At 45.1% G+C, this 19,086-nt stretch overlaps 1 protein-coding gene across 2 annotated transcripts in view; it reads right to left on the bottom strand.

Annotated features, from left to right (window-relative positions):
• Positions 1 to 19,086, bottom strand: part of VPS50 (VPS50 subunit of EARP/GARPII complex) — a 185,871-nt gene that overhangs the window by 81,565 nt on the left and 85,220 nt on the right. For both annotated transcript variants that reach the window (XM_066585550.1, XM_066585549.1), the window contains exons 10-11: positions 14,420 to 14,462; positions 1,914 to 2,012 (exon numbers count right to left, since the gene is read on the bottom strand). In XM_066585550.1, coding sequence (XP_066441647.1) covers positions 1,914 to 2,012; positions 14,420 to 14,462 — 142 coding nt within the window. The remainder of the gene's footprint in view (positions 1 to 1,913; positions 2,013 to 14,419; positions 14,463 to 19,086) is intronic.

Genomic DNA, 19,086 nt, shown 5'->3' on the forward strand with positions numbered 1-19,086 from the left:
TATAATAAGCAGCAATTATAAGGTAATTCATAAACTTTATACTTAGGCTTCAGACTGCAAATTGTTGTGGCGCATACCGTTTAACCAAGGAGATGATGAATGGAAGGATGGATGGATAGGAGATAGGCAGATATAATGCATTTGGAAAGTCTTCAGGCCCTTTCACTTTTTTACATTTTGTTATGTTGTGCCTCTGTGCGAATAAAAAAAAAATCAAGTTTTCCCCCATTATTCTGCACTAATACACCAAAATGACAACAGAATATTAAAAATTTTTGTTTTTTTAATGAAAAAAAATTTGCATTGACCCAAGTATTCACGCGCAGTACTCCGTACTTGGTGGAAGCGCCTTTGGCAGAGATTAAAGGCTCCAGTCTTCTTGGGTACGATGCCATAAGGCTTGCACACCTGGATTTGGAGATTTTCTGCAGTTTTCTGTAGATCCTCTCAAGCTCTGTCAGGTTAGATGGGGGCCATATGTGGACAGACATTTAAAGGTCTCTCCATAGATGTTCAATTAGGGTTTAAGCAAGGGCTCTGGTTGGACCACTCAAGGACATTCACAGAGTTGTCCACTCCTATGTTGTCCTGGCTGTGTTTTTAGGGTCATTGTCTTGTTGGAAGGTGAACCTTCTGCCCAGTTGAGGTCCCTTGTGCTCTCGATCAGGTTTTCATTAGGAATATATCTGAACATTGCTCCATTAAGCTTTCCACCAACCCTGACTGGTCTCTCTGTCCAAACCGCTGAGAAACCCCTCCATAACCGGATGCTGTTGCTACCATGCTAAACTGTAGGGATGGTATAGGGCAGGTGATGGGCAGTGCCTGGTTTCCTCCAGATATAATGCTTAGAACTGAGGCTAAAAAGTTCAATATTGATATCATCAGACCAGAGAATCTTGTTTGGCGACTTGGCCAGCTCTAGGAAAAGTCCTAGTTGGTCCAAACTTCTTCCATTTAAGAATTATGGAGGCCGCTGTGCTCTTAGGAACTTTCAGGGCAGCAGAATTTTTTTATAACCTTCTCCAGGTTCTCCGTTCCTCCGCACAATCCTGTCTCTGAGCTCTACAGGCAGTTCTTTCCTCCTTATAGCTTGGTTCTAACTCTGATATGCATTGTGAGCTGTGAGACCCTATATAGTCAGGGATGTGTATTATGTCCAGTCAACTGAATTTACTGCAGCTGACTCCAATAATGCTGTAGAAACATCTCAAAGATGAACAAGAGTAATGGGAGGCCCCAAGAGCTAGATTTCAACCGAAGGGTCTGAGTACTTATGTCAATACAAAATGTTAGTTTTGCTTTTTTTTGTAATTTACAAAGATTTCTAACCTTCTGTTATCACCTTGTCATTATGGGGTATGGAGTGCAGAATGATGGGGTAAAACAGGACATTTTTAAAAAATTTACACAAGATCAGATCATTTCAGGTTTTTTTTTAATTTTGTTATGTTGTGAAGACTTTCCAAATGCATTGTAGATAGACATTTCTGCGCCGACAGTGGATCCTTTTACCTAAATATTCCTAAAGGTCATACCACATCACCAAATAAAAGCTGTGGGGCAGAAACACTAAAACCAATCCAGTAAGACAATAATTCTAGTCGTTCTGTGCCCATCCCTGCACAAAGTTATCGAACCGCTTTGGATTTGCGCCAGTGAAGTGGGCAAGTGCCCCTTTTTTGTCACTGGTAATGCGCCACAGGTGGGCAGCACATTACAACTGTATTGTTTCACTCGCTTTACATCTCAACGGGAGGAATCGGCCTCAAAGAGGTTAAACCCCTTTGTGGATAATTTTACCGATGTACTATGTTGATTTACTCAGTGTTCAGACAGTGCCCCGTCCAATCGCAGACCCCATGGGTATTTCCTGTAATGGACTGCCCAGTTTTAGCGAGTTGTTGCCTTACCTGTGTTTTCCCCAGAAGTCTATACGCCTGCTGAACTTTTGTGTAATGAGCAACATCAAAGTTCTTACAGATTTTACAAAGTGCCACATCTAGTTGTTCCTAAATGGGGGAAAAAAGCATAATAAAGATCATTAGGTTTGCTGTAATATGCAGTGGTTACACATCAAAACTAGGGGAAGAATTCAAAACCTGTTCTTATATAAACTCATGTATAGGCATGATAGAAATTCTTCACCCAAGAAACTTTTACTCAAAGAGATGAACTGTACTTAAAATAGATCTGAAATAGAGATGAGCGAGTATACTCACTAAGGCACATTACTCGAGCGAGTAGTGCCTTAGCCGAGTATCTCCCCGCTCGTCTCTAAAGATTCGGGGGCCGGCGGGGGGCGGCGGGGGAGAGCGGGGAGGAACGGAGGGGAGATCTCTCTCTCCCTCTCTCACCGCTGCTCCCCGCCGCAACTCACCTGTCACCCGTGCCGGCCCCCGAATCTTTAGAGACGAGTGGGGAGATACTCGGCTAAGGCACTACTCGCTCAAGTAATGTGCCTTAGCGAATATACTCGCTCATCTCTAATCTGTAACTTCGTGAAGGCAGCGAACTGGCTGCAGAACTTTACAATCGCACCTTTTGAAGGTATACGGATCCCCTTAAATTCAGCTAGGATAATGTTCTAATTTGCCTAATTTCCTATAAGTAACACAGCAAGAATACAGCGGCCCTCGTTACATCCCTCTCTTAACAAAGTCAACTGGCGGATTTTAGGAGTCTGACATGCCTGACATAAAATGAGCGGCAAAGAGGAGAAAATATAAGTAATCTTCAATCCGAGCAGCAGGCTCAGAGAGAGACACATCTGAATGGCTCCCCCGGCAGTCACTTCGGGACGTGAATTTTCAATTTCTTCTCGCTGAAAATATGATTATCTGTATTATACAGTACAGTGTGTTAAAGTGAACTGCGGCCATTGCCATCCGGACAGAAAAGCGGATATTTAAAGTAATCCTTTGGTAATAAACTCAGATAAGAATATATTCTCCTACCTAAGATGTAGCGGGGGGGGGGGGGGGGGGGGAGTGAGGAGGGGGGGCACTATAGCTGCGGGGTGAGACTTACTGGAGTATGTGTGGATATTGATATGCTTATTTTATCTTGCCCAGGGATATGCTACCTGAATCCTCAACTTGAGGAGATCATACTGCCAGCAATAGTAATGCATTTCAATCACCGGTAAGAGCAAATTATAAGTGAAGTGGTATAAAATATGACCATACTTTATGAGCCTATAAATGCGCAGTGCTACGGGCTAAACATATTGAACGAAGAGCCAGAAAATATTTTAGTTTCCAATTTTAAATACATATATAACAAATGTTATAACAATTTAGATTTACTGTGTCAAGTACCCTGCATCTTTATCCTCTGTAGGTAGGTAAAGGGTGAGGTTGTGGACGGGGTATATCTCCCTCCCAGGCTCTTAGTGTGGACAGGGTGGATATCCAGTCCATAGACTCACCCTGGCTCTCAACTCAGCTGTGGTCACGGACCCCGTTACTGGAGCATAAAAGACTGCAGCTCCAGGGAGTCAGTGCCTGTCAAGCTGAGGAGGGAGCAACACCTCACTTCATGGACCTGAGCACCTTGCGTGGTGCATCTGTCGTTTTGTTTTGAGAGGACTTTTCTGTTGTACTTTGCTTGGACTTTACCGTGAAAATAAAACTGAAGGAAGTTTTATTCTCTATCTGCTCCAGTGTGTCTCTTCCTGTGGAGGACTTTGTTACACCTCCTATAGATCCACCTTTCCTGCTTCTCACAGATGACATTGATTATAATAGTTTGGTTAGACTAGAATTTAATACTGCCCCCATGTACAAGAATAACGAAGTCACAGGGGTGGAGGGGGATACCGAAGGGTCAATTTTCTGCGTTTGCGCAGGAATTGCTCTTCCCACACCGACTTTCTCCAGGAAAGTCAAAAGCTCAAAAAAAAGATTTTTACAAAGAGGTTACCCTGAGGAAATGATCGAGCAAGCCTTCCAATTTTCACTCACACAAAACAGAACTGAACTCCTCATACCGAAGCCAAAGGGGCAGGATAATCCCATGAGGATAATTGGCACGTTTGATGACGGTGTACCTTTTATGCGACAATTGTTGAAAAAATACTGGTATATCCTCCAACAGGACAGTGACTTGAAAGACTTGATTCCTGATACTCCCCTGATTACATTCAGGAGGGGCCGTAATTTGAAGGATCGGATCGCTAAAAGCCATCTATGTCCCAATCCCGACAGTCGCACCTGGTTGGGATCTTCACGCCCCAATGGGACTTTTCCATGCAGCGATTGCCTGGCCTGTCCGTTTATTCACAAAGGTGACTATTTTCAAAGTGCCGACACGAAGCAAGTGCATCAAATCTGCGATTTCATTTACTGTAGATCCTCAAACTTGCTATACATTGCATCCTGCCCTTGTCCTAGGAATTACATAGGAAAAACCACACAGCAGTTCAGGAGATGCATTCTCGCGCATATAGGCAATGTCAGAAGGGAAGAACGCACGCCCTTAGCCGATCATATAGTTCATAAAGATGATAAATTCAATCTTAAATTCCAAGGCATTGAAATCAAGCGATCCCAGGGAAGGGGTGGTGATATTGACAATCGTGTACTTCAGAAGGAGGCACAATGGATATATCGAGTGGACTCAGTACACCCGAGGGGTCTTAACGAGATACTATCTTTCACTAGTTTTTTATAACTGGATCACTCCACTCCTCCTTTGTTTTCTTCTTTCTCCCTCTCTATCCATCCCCGAACCCACCTTAAATCGGTTTTTGTTTTTGATTCCTCCCCCTATCGCCCCTTTAATGAGAGGCTATATATATGTGTGTGTCTGTTTCTTTAGTCCCCTATCTGGGAGACGGCATTTAATTCTTTATTCAGGTATTTATGTTCATCAACCTTGATGTAATATTTCCTAATCTGGTATCTCTATTTATCCTTATTTTTCTTATCTGAATGTATTGTCATTTATTTCAAGAACTTCATTGTCGCCATCATGATCCTCGTGTGCTCATCCATATCCATACATAGCCATCTGGATGCTTTAGAAACTTATAATATGATCAGCTTCATTAAAGGTCCTATATAGGTTGCATATACTGCGGCTCCATGGCGTTGCTTTATCATGACAACGAACCATTATCTTTTATCTATGTCTGCACCGCTCTGACAATAGCAGCGGCGCTGTGACATCATCGCGTCCTGACGCTGGGCCGTCCCTCCCTGAAGGTCAGCAGCGACAAGGCTGCAGTATGGGACATTCCTCTTTCTTCTAACATTCACATTGCCAGCATCATGGTTTCAATGGTGCTGTATCACATGACGATCACATGATCGCTGATCTCCGGAGGTGGTCCCTTAGCAACAGCTCCTGCATATCCTCGGCACATCACTAGGGGCGTTACTAATTTACACGGCCACCTTTTGATTGGATAATGAGATACATACCCTCCTGTGGGCTGGACCAGGCAGGGACTATATAACTACTATAATACTGCCCCCTATGTACAAGACTATAACTACTATAATACTGCCCCCTATGTACAAGAATATAACTACTATAATACTGCCCACTATGTACAAGAATATAACTACTATAATACTGCCCCTATGTACAAGAATATAACTACTATAATACTGCCTCCTATGTACAAGAATATAACTACTATAATACTGCCCCCTATGTATAGGAATATAACTACTATAATACTGCCTCCTATGTACAAGAACATAGCTACTATAATACTGTCCCCTATGTACAAGAATATAACTACTATAATACTGCTCCCTATGTACAATAATATAACTACTATAATACTGCCTCCTATGTACAAGAATATAACTACTATAATACTGCCTCCTATGTACAAGAATATAACTACTATAATACTGCTCCCTATGTACAATAATATAACTACTATAATACTGCTCCCTATGTACAATAATATAACTACTATAATACTGCCCCCCATGTACAAGAATATAACTACTATAATACTGCCCCCCATGTACAATAATATAACTACTATAATACTGCTCCCTATGTACAATAATATAACTACTATAATACTGCTCCCTATGTACAATAATATAACTACTATAATACTGCCCCTATGTACAAGAATATAACTACTATAATACTGCTCCCTATGTACAAGAATATAACTACTATAATACTGCTCTCTATGTACAAGAATATAGCTACTATAATACTGCCCCCTGTGTACAAGAATATAACTACTATAATACTGCCTCCTGTGTACAAGAATATAACTACTATAATTCTGCCCCCTATGTACAAGAATATAACTACTATAATTCTGCCCCCTATGTACAAGAATATAACTACTAATATTCTTGTACATAGAGAGCAGTATTATAGTAGTTATATTCTTGCACATAGGGGACAGTATTATAGTAGTTATATTCTTGTACATAGGGGGCAGTATTATAGTAGTTATATTCTTGTTTACAGGGCCCAGTATTATAGTAGTTTCTCGCAGCAATACTCCGATTTTGTAGCGCTACATGTGGGGATTTTTTTTTTGGGGGGGGGGGGGCTTGAAATATGAGCCCTACCCAGAAAATAAGCCCTAACTGCAGAAAGAAAAAAAAGGATGGTGCACATGAAGCTCCTAGGATTTATTAGAGATACGATGGGTCTAACGGTTTCTATCTTAAATTCCCTATAAGAGATACATTTATTTAGGGCTTTGAGATTAAAAATAGTTCTTATAGAACCATTTGGGGTTTTTAATCAAGACGAGGGGGGGAATAGAAACCTTTACCCCTTTCATCTTCAGGGACTTGCATAATGATCCCCAGTTCCTTAAGTTCCTGAATGTCCTCTATCAAATTTTCTTGTTCTCGAGGGGACCCCGGGGAGGTTAAGAAGAATCTTTTGGGGGGCAGAAAACTAAATTCAATCTGATATCCAGTTGCAGTTATTTGTAATACCCAGGGGTTGGACATTACCCTCCGCCACTGGTCTATATATCGTGATAGTCTACAGCCCACCGATGAGTCAGAAGCTTGTTGTGTTGTCTTACCCCGACCTCTTTTGGGGTATGACCACTTTCCTGTTTTCCCTTTAGTTTCTGGAGGCGGCTGTCGTGTTCTTCTTGAGTAGGATGGTCTTCTGTACGACCTATTCGGAAAAAATGTATTCTTATCCCCAGCTTTTTGAGGATTTTATCCAGGACAGGGCCGAACATGTACTATTCTTGGAAAGGTATTGTGCAGAGCTTATTTTTAGATGTTACGTCTGCCAACCACCATTTCAGCCATAATGCCCGTCTTGCGGTGTTGCTCAAGACTGCGGTTTTTGCACCATATCTCACGGATTCTGCTGAAGCATCTGCTAGAAATCCCATGGCCATCTTTAGGAGGGAAAGGCAGCTTGCCATTTCTTCTCTGGGAGCCCGCTCTTTTACTGGGGCCTCCATTTGATTTCGCCACATAACCATGGGTCTGGCAACTGATGTTGCTGCAATATTGGCTTCTATGGTGAAGGAAGTCGCTTCCCACTATTTTTTCATTAACCAGTCAACCTTCTTTTCCGTGGGGTCTGAAAGTTGTGACGCGTCCTCAAAGGGCAGCAGGGTTTTTTTTAACAACTTTGTCTATCTGCATATCCACCTTCGGGGTTTCCCTATATATGCAGACATCCTCCGGCGCAAACGCCAATCTGTTTTTCAATTCCTTTGAGACTACAAGCCTTTCCTCTGGATCTTGCCATTCATCCGAGATTACTTGTTTTAGCGTATCATATATTGGAAAAATACTTTTCCTTCTGGACCGAAGCCCCCCAAACATCCTGGATGGTTCTTGGTGGGAGGTTCTCTTCACCGCCTTAAGGAGATGCTCCATGTCGTCAGAAGAGAAGTAATATTTTTTACTATTTTCAACTTGAAGCAATTGATCCTCTAATATCCCCTCTGACAGGGGTTCCAGGGATTCTTCTGAGATTGAACTCAAGAACTCTGCTAGCCTCGCCCTTTTAGAAGGTCTTGACGGACCCGCTGAGTATGAGGGAGGGATGCCAGGGAGGCTTGTAATTTCTCCCTTACGCGTCTTCGCGTTTTTGGCTTATAGCCACAGTTTGCAGGGGTCTGCCTCTCCTTCATGTGCTGCTGAGCTGTCTCATGCTGACATGCTGGAGCACTTTCTCTGACTGCAGGATAACCCCCAACAGGAGTAGAGCCTGTCAGTGGAGACAGGTGTTTGAATTTGGCGCCATTTCCGGGTCCCCGGTAGCGACGCCCTCCTCATCATGCGTGTGACGTCACTACGTCGTATCCTGGGTGACGCCATCGTTGTACGCCCCGGCATGCCATGGTGACCTGCGCTGCGCGGCGACTGACGGCTGCATGGCGGTGCAGGCCGGGGATGCAGGGACTGAAGCTGTTTGCATGCCCGGCCCCTTTCTCTACAGGGGATCTTCGGCACTGAGTACTCTCGGTGAGTATTATTTCCCAGAGCTCGCTCTTCATCTGGCCACCGTAGGGACAGAAAGACATTGAGGAGATGGTGGAGGGGAGGTGCTTTTAAAGGCTCTTCCTGTCACTACAGAGGTCAGAGGGCATTCTCCATATGTAATCGGGCCGTCGTGATGACGACCAGGGAAAAAGGAGGGGTTTTTTTACACCATTTGTGTCCCTGTGAGGGTCTTACATCACAGCACCGATGATCACTATGATGAGGAGAGAAGTCATGCAATGTCTTATTGCTTGTTACAGCGATCATAGGCACAGGCAACACAGGATGAAGGTACCTGGCGTCCTGTTGCCATGGCAACCAGTCGGGCTCTCCGCGATTATATCATGAGTGTCTGATGACATCACAGAGGGAGCACACTCCCTCCGTCAACCCTTCCCATGCCGCGATCTACAAAGATCGTGGCAGTGAAGGGGTTAACAGCGAGGGTCGCTGCTCTGATGCACCCCCACTGTTGCAGCAGGAGCCCGCCACTACGTGACAGCCAACTCCTGCTGCCAGATAGCGCGAGATCTCAGCTGATCCTGCGCTATCCAAAGGATGTAAGTGTATGCCCAGTTGTGGGAAGTATCTCGCTGCCCGGACCTAAACGTACACCCTAGAGCGGGAAGGGGTTAATAACAGAGCAATTTAGAGATAAGGTAGACATTCAGAACTTTCCATCATGCAGCTTCCTAGACAATTCCTCTAGACCATGCTTCACTCGCCGATACTATTGATACACATTTCCACAATGCTCCTTTTATTTCATAATCCGACATTAGCTCTGAAATAACAGATTTGATTTTTTAACTTCCATGACAGTAATCTTAAAACCCATTTTTTAAGCAAGCAAGTATATTTCCTCTAAGATTACAATTTCCCGCTTGAAAAATCTTAGACTTGTGATGCGTAGGACAAAAATATTTATCTATGTTGACAGATGGGATGTGTCTGCGCCCCAAGAAATCTACTTTTCCAAAAAGTAATTTCCAAGTTAATTACTAAATAATGATAAAAAAAAGAGCTTTTCTTAGAATTTACACATAAGCCGTTAGATGGGAGTTACTGCAGGATAGTTTGAGTCGGCACAACTTAAAGAGGACTTTCAATTTTCATGAGAAGGGTTGCCGGATGAGAAAATGATCACGGGGGCGTCCTGCAGCTGGGAACCTCGGTGATCAACTGGTATCTATGGTGGAAACTGGCAGTAGGTATTCCAATCGCCTACAGTGCCTCTACAGGGGAAGTAAAGTACTACACAGTTCCCAATTAAATCCATGGGCTATTTCTGAAATCAGTAGATAGAATGTGGTGGTGATGGGGTGGTGGTGATGGGGTGGTGGTGGTGTAGTGGGGCACTCTTTGTAGGCACTCTGTGCTCTGGCGAACAAATGAGGGTTCTGAAATAGGGGCCCTTTAATTAGTGCAATATTCCCTAATAGGGTATTTGACAATGTGTTTTCTAAATCAGACAACCACTTTAGTACCAGGAAAAATCCTTGAGCTTCTTTTCTGATCTTTTTAATAAGATCCAGATTACTGAAGATTATGCCTAAGGTATTTCAATTTAGTGATAAGAGTTTAGAGCCCAGATGTTATTTTATCTTCAGGGAACAATCGTTGCATTTCCCAAGGGCCTTAGCTTTTATCGAGAGTGGGCCGTCATTTGGTAACACAAAGATGTTCCCTACATGTAATTGTTTTTCATAGAACATCAGTTTTGTCCTACTTATGGCTTTGCTTAACATTAATAAACCTCTCAATATGATCCAACGACTGATATTAATGCAATCCTACTTCAGAAATAGAACATTAGACCTCCCAGCATGACTCACCCATAATACAACTCTACTATAGACCATACATTGGACACTACGTCTCTCTATAAGACCGCATTAGTGGATATGAGCAGACTAGAAGTCTATCATACAATATATACAAGCCCCCAACCGCACCCGACCACTGGACATGACCATAATACACTTCTACTATCCTCAATATATAGCCAATCACAGAATGAACCAAGGAAATAATAGCAATGGAGGTCATAAAAGATACCCCAAAACTGAAATATATACAAGGCAGAAGGAGAGCCCCCTACCACAGCCCTAGGATAGTATTACTGCGTATCCAAAACTGGAATAGCCATCCCGATAAGAACGATTCCGCCCTATCGCACCCGATCACCAAAAAGGGCAAAATATGCAATACATCCTGAAAGTCTTCAGAAGCTTTCAATTTTTTTTACATTTTGTTATATTGTGGCCCTAGGTAAAATTTAAAAAAAAATGTAAGTTTTCCCCATCATTCTGCACTCAATGCCCCATAATGACAAAGCGACAACAGAATGTTAGAAATGTCTGTACATTGTTTAAAAATGAAAAGCTACCATTTTGCATTGACATAAGTACTCACACCCCGTACTCAGTACTTCGTTAGAGCACCTTTGGCAGTGATTACAGCCTCCAGTCTTCTTGAGTATGATGCCACAAGGTTTGCACACCTGGATTTGGGGATTTTCTGCCATTCTTCTCTACAGATCCTCTTAATCTTTGTCAGATTAGATGGGGGCCGTCTGTGGAGCCATTTTCAAGTCTCTCTCCAATTGGGTTCAAGTCAAGGCTCTGGCTGGGTAACTGAAGGATATTCACAGAGTTGCCCCCAAACCACTTCTGCATTGTCTTGGCTGTGTGCTTAGGGTCACAGTCTTGTTGCAAGGTGAACCTTCTGCCCAGTCTGAGGTCTCTTGCTCTCTGGATCAGATATTCATTAACAATATCCCTGTATTTTGCTCCTTTCAGCTTTCCATCAATCCTGACTGGTCATCCTCTCCCAGCTGCTGAAAAACACCCACATGGCATGATGATGCTTCCACCAACATGCTTCACTGTATTATGCAGGGGAAGAGCAGCGCCTGGTCTCCTCTAGACATAAGGCTTAGAATTGAGGCCAAAAAGTTAAATCTTGGTTTCATCTGTCCAGAGAATTTCGTTTTTCATGGTTTGAGTCCTTTGCGTGCTTTTTGGCAAACTTCAGGCGGGCTTTCATGTGTTTCTTACTAAGGAGAAGCTTCTCTCTGGCGGCTCTGCCAGGACTGGAGGAGGCTGCAGTGATGGTTGACTTTCTGGAAGTTTTTTCCATCTATACACAGGATATTTGGAGCTCAGTCAGTGACCATTGGGTTTTTGGTCCCCTTTCTCACCAAGGCCCTTCTGCTCCAATTACTTACTGTAGTTGGTGGGCCGGCAAGCTGTAGAAAGAGTCATCATTATTCCAAACTTCTTCCATTATGGAGGCCACTTCGGAATTTTCAGTCCAGTAGAAAATTCTTGCAGCCTTCTCCAGATCCATGCCTCCACACAATCCTGTCTCTGAGTTCTACAGAAAGTTTTTTCTCATGGCTTAGTTTTGGCTCTGATATGGATTGTGAGCTGTGAGACCTCATATAGACAGATGTGAATCTTTTAAAATTCTATCCAGTCAATTGAATTTACCACAGGTGACTTCAACCAAGGTGTAGAAACATCTCTAAAGACGCCAAGAGAAATGGGAGGTCCCAGAGCTAGATCTCAAGTGTCATACCAAAGGGTGTGAATACTTATGTTATTGCAAAATGTTTGTTTGTGATTTTTAAAAAAATTACAAAGATTTTAAACATTCTGTTATCACTTTGTCATTATGGGGTATTGAGTGCGGAATGATGGGAGAAAACTTGAATTATTTTTGTATTTACACAAGGCCACAACATAACAAGATGTAAAAAAAATTGAAAGGGTCTGAAGACTTTCCAAAGGCAATGTATAATGATAACTTTCCAATCCTCTTATCACAAAATTTCACATGAGGTAAATAATGGTAACACCTGCACCATCGCTATATATTAGAGGTGCTCTGAAGCCGGCAATGGAAAGCCCAAAATCCCAAAATATCTCTAATGCGTTTCCCCAAGTCAATTGCAGACCATAGTTTATCAGGGAATGCCTCAACTTTAGGCCTCTTGCCCCCGGCTGTGGCGGACTCCGCCAGCGGAATATCATAGCGGAGTCTGTCACGGCGCCCCCAAAAAACCCCAGACTCACCTCTCCGGCCGGATCTGCCGTGCACGTCCCGCCTGCCGGCGCGCATGCACAGTACAGTGCGTGACGCGCCAGCAGTGCGGGATGACGCGGCTGGCAGTGGGCATGGACGCATAATGACGCGATACTTCAGCTGTGCTCACAGCGGAAGTATAGAGTGAAGGCCGGCTTCCATTGACTACAATTGAAGCTGGCCGTGCGTTTTTCCGTGGCAATTAGAGCATGCTGCGGTTTCTTTCACGCTGCGGAATTCGCGGTAGAACATTGAGTTATTAGGTTCAATAGAACCTAATTGGATTTCCACCACGTGAAACACAGCAGAACTCCGGCCGTGGGCATTAGCCCTTATTCAAAAACAGATGGGATGAAGTAACGTATCCTGCGCTCGTGATAAAGCACATGTGGAGAGGTTAATGTAATGCCATTTAATGTGGATCGGTAGCCAACCACATTATCTATACTCCTCTGCAGTGAGGAAGAGACTAAATAAAGTAGCGATTGTACTTGGCAGTGCCACGCCATTCATCTTCAATGAGGCTGGCATAAACAGCCAAGTGCAAGCAAATGCTGTCTCCGGCTGTCCCATTAAAGCTGAATGGAGTAGCGCCATGCATCCACTGAATCCCCTACTCACCGGGTAGAGGTGGGGCGGGTGGGAGTACGACTGGACCACAGTGAGGAAGAGAGGGGGACACATGACCCAACATTCTCGAAATTAGTGAGGATCTCAGTAGCAAGACTCCTACTAATCAGACATTTATCACCTATCCTTTAAATACCAGAATCTACTCATAGTCCCCGACTTTACGGGAGATTCCATGCAACGACTGGAACTTACTCATATTTATGAATCATAAAAAAGGGCCATTTTATTAGAGACACCAGCCTTCTCACGATTGGTGCTTTCCTGTATAAAAATTAGACACGTGACCCCAGAGTATGGCGTAAAGTCAAGAGAGCAAATTTACCGTGGATAAGTTTCAGTGTGACCCCATATTAAATGGGAAAATCCAGTGATCTGAGCAACTTCCAACAAGGCCTGGTCATCAGTGCTAGAGTAGACGAGGCCAGGATTCAATTTGTTAATGAAAGGGGTCACAGGAGGATATCAGGAATCATTCTCACAGACAGGCAGTGCAGCTGAATACAACTCTGGTGCTCCAACGAATGCGACTGACTGCGAAACTTGCTGCTCCTAAGCACGGATAGGCTATAACAGCAGACAACCAATACCAGCGTCATTACTGTCTGAGAGGAACAGAAATCAATACTCTTAATAGGGAATAGAGCACAAAAGTTGGATCAATGCGAAGTGGGAAAACAAAAAAAATCGTATGGTCAGATGAATCCAGATTTCTGTTGCCCCATGCAGTTGAGAGGAACAGACTTTGGGGCAAGCAGCATGAATTGCTGAACCGTTCCTGTCAGCTGTTCAGAACTTGTCAGCACCTTCATCTAATATGCGGCAATTGCAAAAAGCTTCCTGTCCGCAGGGGCCAATAATCCTGCAGAAGAATTTCAATACCTAATGGAATCTATGCCACAATGAACTACTGTGGTTCTGAAAGTCAAAAGCACGTACGGTAATACCAGTTGGATGTATCTAATAAAGTGGCCCTTCACTGTATAGCACACACATTAGAAATGAACACGTATTAGTTGTCCATAAAGGATTAACTATAATATTGCCAAGAATCCAGCTAAAAAGCTAAGGAGAGGAGTGTCTGCTGGCCAATCAGTCAACTCTCACAGCAAAGCTCCGTTGTAGAGAAGACCGTCCCATAATGCACCAAATGTCCTTTTCAGCCGGATGCCAGGCATAGTTACAGATTCTGTTGAGAGATGGATATATTTTTATATTCGTCAATGGCACCAATATGTACTTACCTCAATTTGTTCTAAAGTGTCCTGCAGCTTTGAATTCAGTTCACTGCAAAATAAAGAAACCATATTAGCAGTCAGAGCAAAAAGTTTAATACAGTTGGCCACTTATCTACAATTCTACAACAACAAAAACTGAGGAAAAAGCAATAATCTAAAATATTCCTTTAAATGATGATGGAAAATATGGTTGATCTATGACTTCGATCTTTAGATCAACAGACTGAATACCTGTTACCCTTAGTGAAACAATCCCAAAAAGAGAGAAAACAGTGGGCTGGTCCTTAAAGGAGTTGTCCAGTTGTAAACTATTGATAGTTTATGCTTAGCATAGGCTACCAATAGTAGATTGACTGGGATCGACTGCCCAGGACCCTCACTGATCAGCTGTTCCCTGGGCTGGTAGGTTTATGCACTGAGCTAATTTCTGAAGGAAGCAGACAGCTCCATTCCCACTGCAGTGACCAAGTTTGGTATTGCATGCAGAGTTCCCAATGAAGTGAATTGGAACTTTGCCGGTATTACAAAACTGCAGAGAGAAGAGAACTGTCTGCTTCCTGCAGAAATCAGCTCAGGGCTCTAGTCTGCTTGCCCGATGACCGGCTGTTCGGTCAGAGGTCCCAGGTAGCAGACCCCAATAGATCTACTATTGATGGCCTATACTGCAGTTAGGCGATCAATAGTTTACAATTGGACAACCCCTTTAAGGGGCAACTTCAACCAGAAAAGATTCTCCTACCCATTCAACTCTCTATTCCCTTGCAGGTTATCTAGGAAAAAAAGTGGATTATACCCACCTGATAATCAGGTTTCCAGTAGTCTCCACGACAGCACCAATGAGATTGCCTCCTCCTGGTAGGACAGGAACATACTGAGAGGTTAAAAGCTCCCCCCCTTCCCCACTTTCCTCAGTGGATTCTAACGAATTGCCGGGGCAGGAGCTAAACTTAAATTTTTTCCCCTAACCGGGGTTTTTTAATTTTAAATTTATTATTTTATTTTTCTAGGGCGGGAAAGGTACGGGTGCTGTCGTGGAGACTACTGGAAACCTGATTATCAGGTGGGTATAATCCACTTTTTCCCCCAGTCGTCTCCACGACAGCACCAATGAGACGTACCAACTAAAGTTTATTAGGGTGGGATTGCTGCCGAGAGGACTTTGCGGCCGAAGGCCATGTCCTCGTCCTGCTGCACTTTTACCCTATAGTGTTTAGTAAACGTGTGGGGTTTTTTCCAGACTGCGGCCTTGCAAATTTGCTCGACCGAGGCTGAACTGTGTTCGGCCCATGAGGACGCTACTGCCCTTGTGGAATGGGCTTTAAGAGCTAACGGGATCTCCTTCCCGAGGGCTTTATAGGATTCTATGATGGCCAGGCGGATCCACCTGGCTATGGAACTTTTCGCTGCTTTGCTACCCTTATTTGGGCCACTGAACTGGACGAACAGGTTGTCATCCCGCCTCCAGTGGCTCGTTGTATCTATGTAGGTTAGGACTGCTCTCCTAACGTCCAGGCAGCTTAGGGTTCTTTCCTCCTCGTTTTTTGGGTGGCTGAAGAATGAGGGGATTATTATATCCTGGGACCTATGAAAATCTGACACTACTTTCGGCATAAAGGCCGGGTCTGTTTTAAATATTAGTTTGGTGTCTGTAATTTTCATAAACGGGTGGCGGATGGACAAGGCCTGTAGTTCGCTAACCCGTCTTGCGGATGTAATGGCTACTAGGAAGATGGTCTTGATTGTCAGCGTTCTTATAGGTAGCGCTTTGATCGGTTCGAATGGTACCGCTGTCATGGCCCCTAGAACCCAATCAAGGTTCCAGTCTGGGAACAGGTTTATGGGCCTAGGGCGTAATCTAGCTGCTGCTGTTAGGAACCTGTGGACCCATCTATCGTCTGCGAATTTTGTGTCGCAGATAGCGCTAAGGGCTGAAACCTGGACTTTTAGGGTGCTCGGGGAGAGGCCCATCTCTAAGCCCTCCTGCAGGAATTCTAAGATTAGCGGAGTGTCGGGGATAGAATCCCCGCGATCCCTTCCCTGTCTCCATGAGGAAAACTTTCTCCAGACCTTCTGGTAGATCAGGTGGGTCGTCTTTTTCCTACTGGACATTAGGGTTTCTACTACTTTCTCTGAGAATCCTTTCTGTCTTAGCGAGGATTCCTCAAGAGCCATGCCGTTAAATGGAGTTTGTCTAGGCCGGGGTGGTTCAGTGGCCCCTGCGATAGAAGATCCGTCCAGGTAGGCAAGGTGACTGGGTCCTGGACGCTCAGTGTTGTCAGAAGACCGAACCAGCTTCTTTTTGGCCAGAAGGGGGTCACTAGGATTAGCGTGCATCCCTGGGTTCTGAAGTGTTGTAAAACCCTGGGGATTAGTGGTATGGGAGGAAAGGCGTAGGCCAGTCCTTGTCCCCAGTCCTGGCCCAGGGCGTCTACCGCTATCGGACGATCTCCTGGCCGGAGGGAGAAAAAGTTGCCTACTTTCGTGTTCTCCCTGGTTGCGAAGAGGTCCAACTGTGGGGTCCCCCACCGGTTGGTTAAGATTCTGAATGCCTCTGGGGAGAGGGACCACTCTCCTGGGTCTATCTGCTTCCTGCTGAGGAAGTCTGCTTTTCCATTTAGTGTCCCTTTTAAGTGGGTTGCCGTGATCGAGAGGATCCGGCCCTCCGCCCAGTGAAAGATTTTCTGTGCGATGCTTTGCAGTGGGGGAGATCTTGTGCCCCCTTGGTGTCGTATGTGAGCGACCGCGGTGACATTGTCTGACAGTATTTTTATGTGATGGTTCTGTAGCGAGTTGCCCAACTGCTGTAGAACCTGCCAAACTGCCTGTAGTTCTCTGAAATTTGAGGATTGTTCTTTTATCCTCTGAGGCCAGGGACCCTGAAAGAATTGGTTCCCCACATGCGCTCCCCATCCACAGGCGCTTGCGTCTGTTGTGATGTGGATGGCTGGGTCTTGTAGCCAGTGAACCCCTCTCCGCAGGTTCTCTGGGGATGTCCACCAACGCAGGGATGTTTTTGCCCTGTTTGGGATGTACATCCTTGCCCCTAGCGAGGACTGCCTTTTGTCCCACGAGGATAGGACTACGGCCTGTAGGGCTCTGGTGTGGGCCTGGGCCCATGCTACTCCTGGGATGCATGATGTCAAGCTCCCCAGAAGAGACATTGCCTCCCGAATTGTGCAGAATCGTCTTCGTAGGAAGGTTTTGACTATTCTGCGGATTTTTTGTATTCTCTCCTCGGGTAGGTAGGAGCATTGCGATTCTGAGTCGAGAGTTATTCCCAGAAACGTCTTCTGCTTGCCGGGATCTAGGCTGGATTTTTCCCAGTTTATAATCCATCCCAATGATTGGAGAAGTTGTAGCACTGTCTCCAGATGTTTGGTTAGGAGTTTTTTGGACTCTGCTATTAATAGAATATCGTCCAGGTACGGTACTACTAGGATCGATTTTTCTCTCAGGTGGGCGGCTACCTCCGCCATAATCTTGGTAAAGATTCTGGGAGCTGAGGATATCCCGAAGGGCAGGCATCTGAACTGGTGGTGCTCTGTTCTTCCGCCCATGTCCACTGCGAACCGCAGGTATTTCTGTGAATCTTTGTGGATCGGGATGTGAAAATACGCGTCCTTCAGATCGATGGACGCCATGTAGGCTCCTCTGGGGATCAACTTTATTGTCGAGGAGATGGTTTCCATTTTGAATCTCCTGTATCGGACGCAGGTGTTCAGGTCTTTCAGGTTTATTATCGTCCGGTGTTTCCCGCCGGGTTTTTTTACTAAAAAGAGCCTGGAGTAATAGCCCTGGGTTTCCTCGTTTCGCGGTACGGGAGATATTGCGTTTAACCGCTGCAAGTCGCGCACGCTTTGCCCTAGTAAATGTAGCTGTTTTTTTGGGGCTCGCGTGGTAATGAATTTCCTTCTGGGGATGGATACCAGCTCTATCTGGTATCCGTGCTGTAGGATCTTTGGGATCCATGGGCCCCCGCAGATTGCGGCCCATTGATCCACAAAGCTCCCCAGCCTTGCCCCTACGGGGATGGCGTCAGGGTCTTTGCTTCGGCTCCCCCTGATGGGGGTTGAAGAGGATATTCCTTCCTCTGCCCCCCTTGGGGTAACTCCAGCGGCCTGTCTTGCCCTTGCCTCGGTAGGCCTCGGGCTGCTGCATTGGGGCCCGGGGAAAGGTCTTCACTCTCTGTGGTTTTTCCTCAGGGAACCCTTTTTTCCTGTCGGCCGCCTTCTCTAGAATTTTATCTAGGTCCGGTCCGAATAGAAATTGGCCGTAGAAAGGGAGGGCACACAATTTGTTTTTCGAGGCCAGGTCGCCTGACCATGACCTCAGCCATAACACCCTTCTGGCTGAGTTAGCGCGGGCTGTGGCTTTTGCTGAGAGTTTGACGGTCTCGGCTGCGGCGTCCGCTAAGAAGTTAGTGGCCATGCGCAGTATGGGAAGGGAGTTAAGGATCTGATCCCTCGGCGTTTTGTTGGTCAGATGTAGTTCCAGCTGCTCTAACCATACCCCCAGGGTCCGCGCCACGCAAGTGGCTGCGATCCCTGGCCTAAGGATGTTTGCCGCTGCCTCCCATGATTTCTTTAGGAGTCCCTCTGCCTTGCGATCCATGGGGTCTTTTAGCTGTGCGGCATCCTCAAAGGGCAGAGTCGTCCTCTTGGCTACCTTGGCCA

The sequence above is a fragment of the Eleutherodactylus coqui genome, chromosome 12 (assembly GCF_035609145.1).
Source record: "Eleutherodactylus coqui strain aEleCoq1 chromosome 12, aEleCoq1.hap1, whole genome shotgun sequence".
NCBI lineage: Eukaryota > Metazoa > Chordata > Amphibia > Anura > Eleutherodactylidae > Eleutherodactylus > Eleutherodactylus coqui.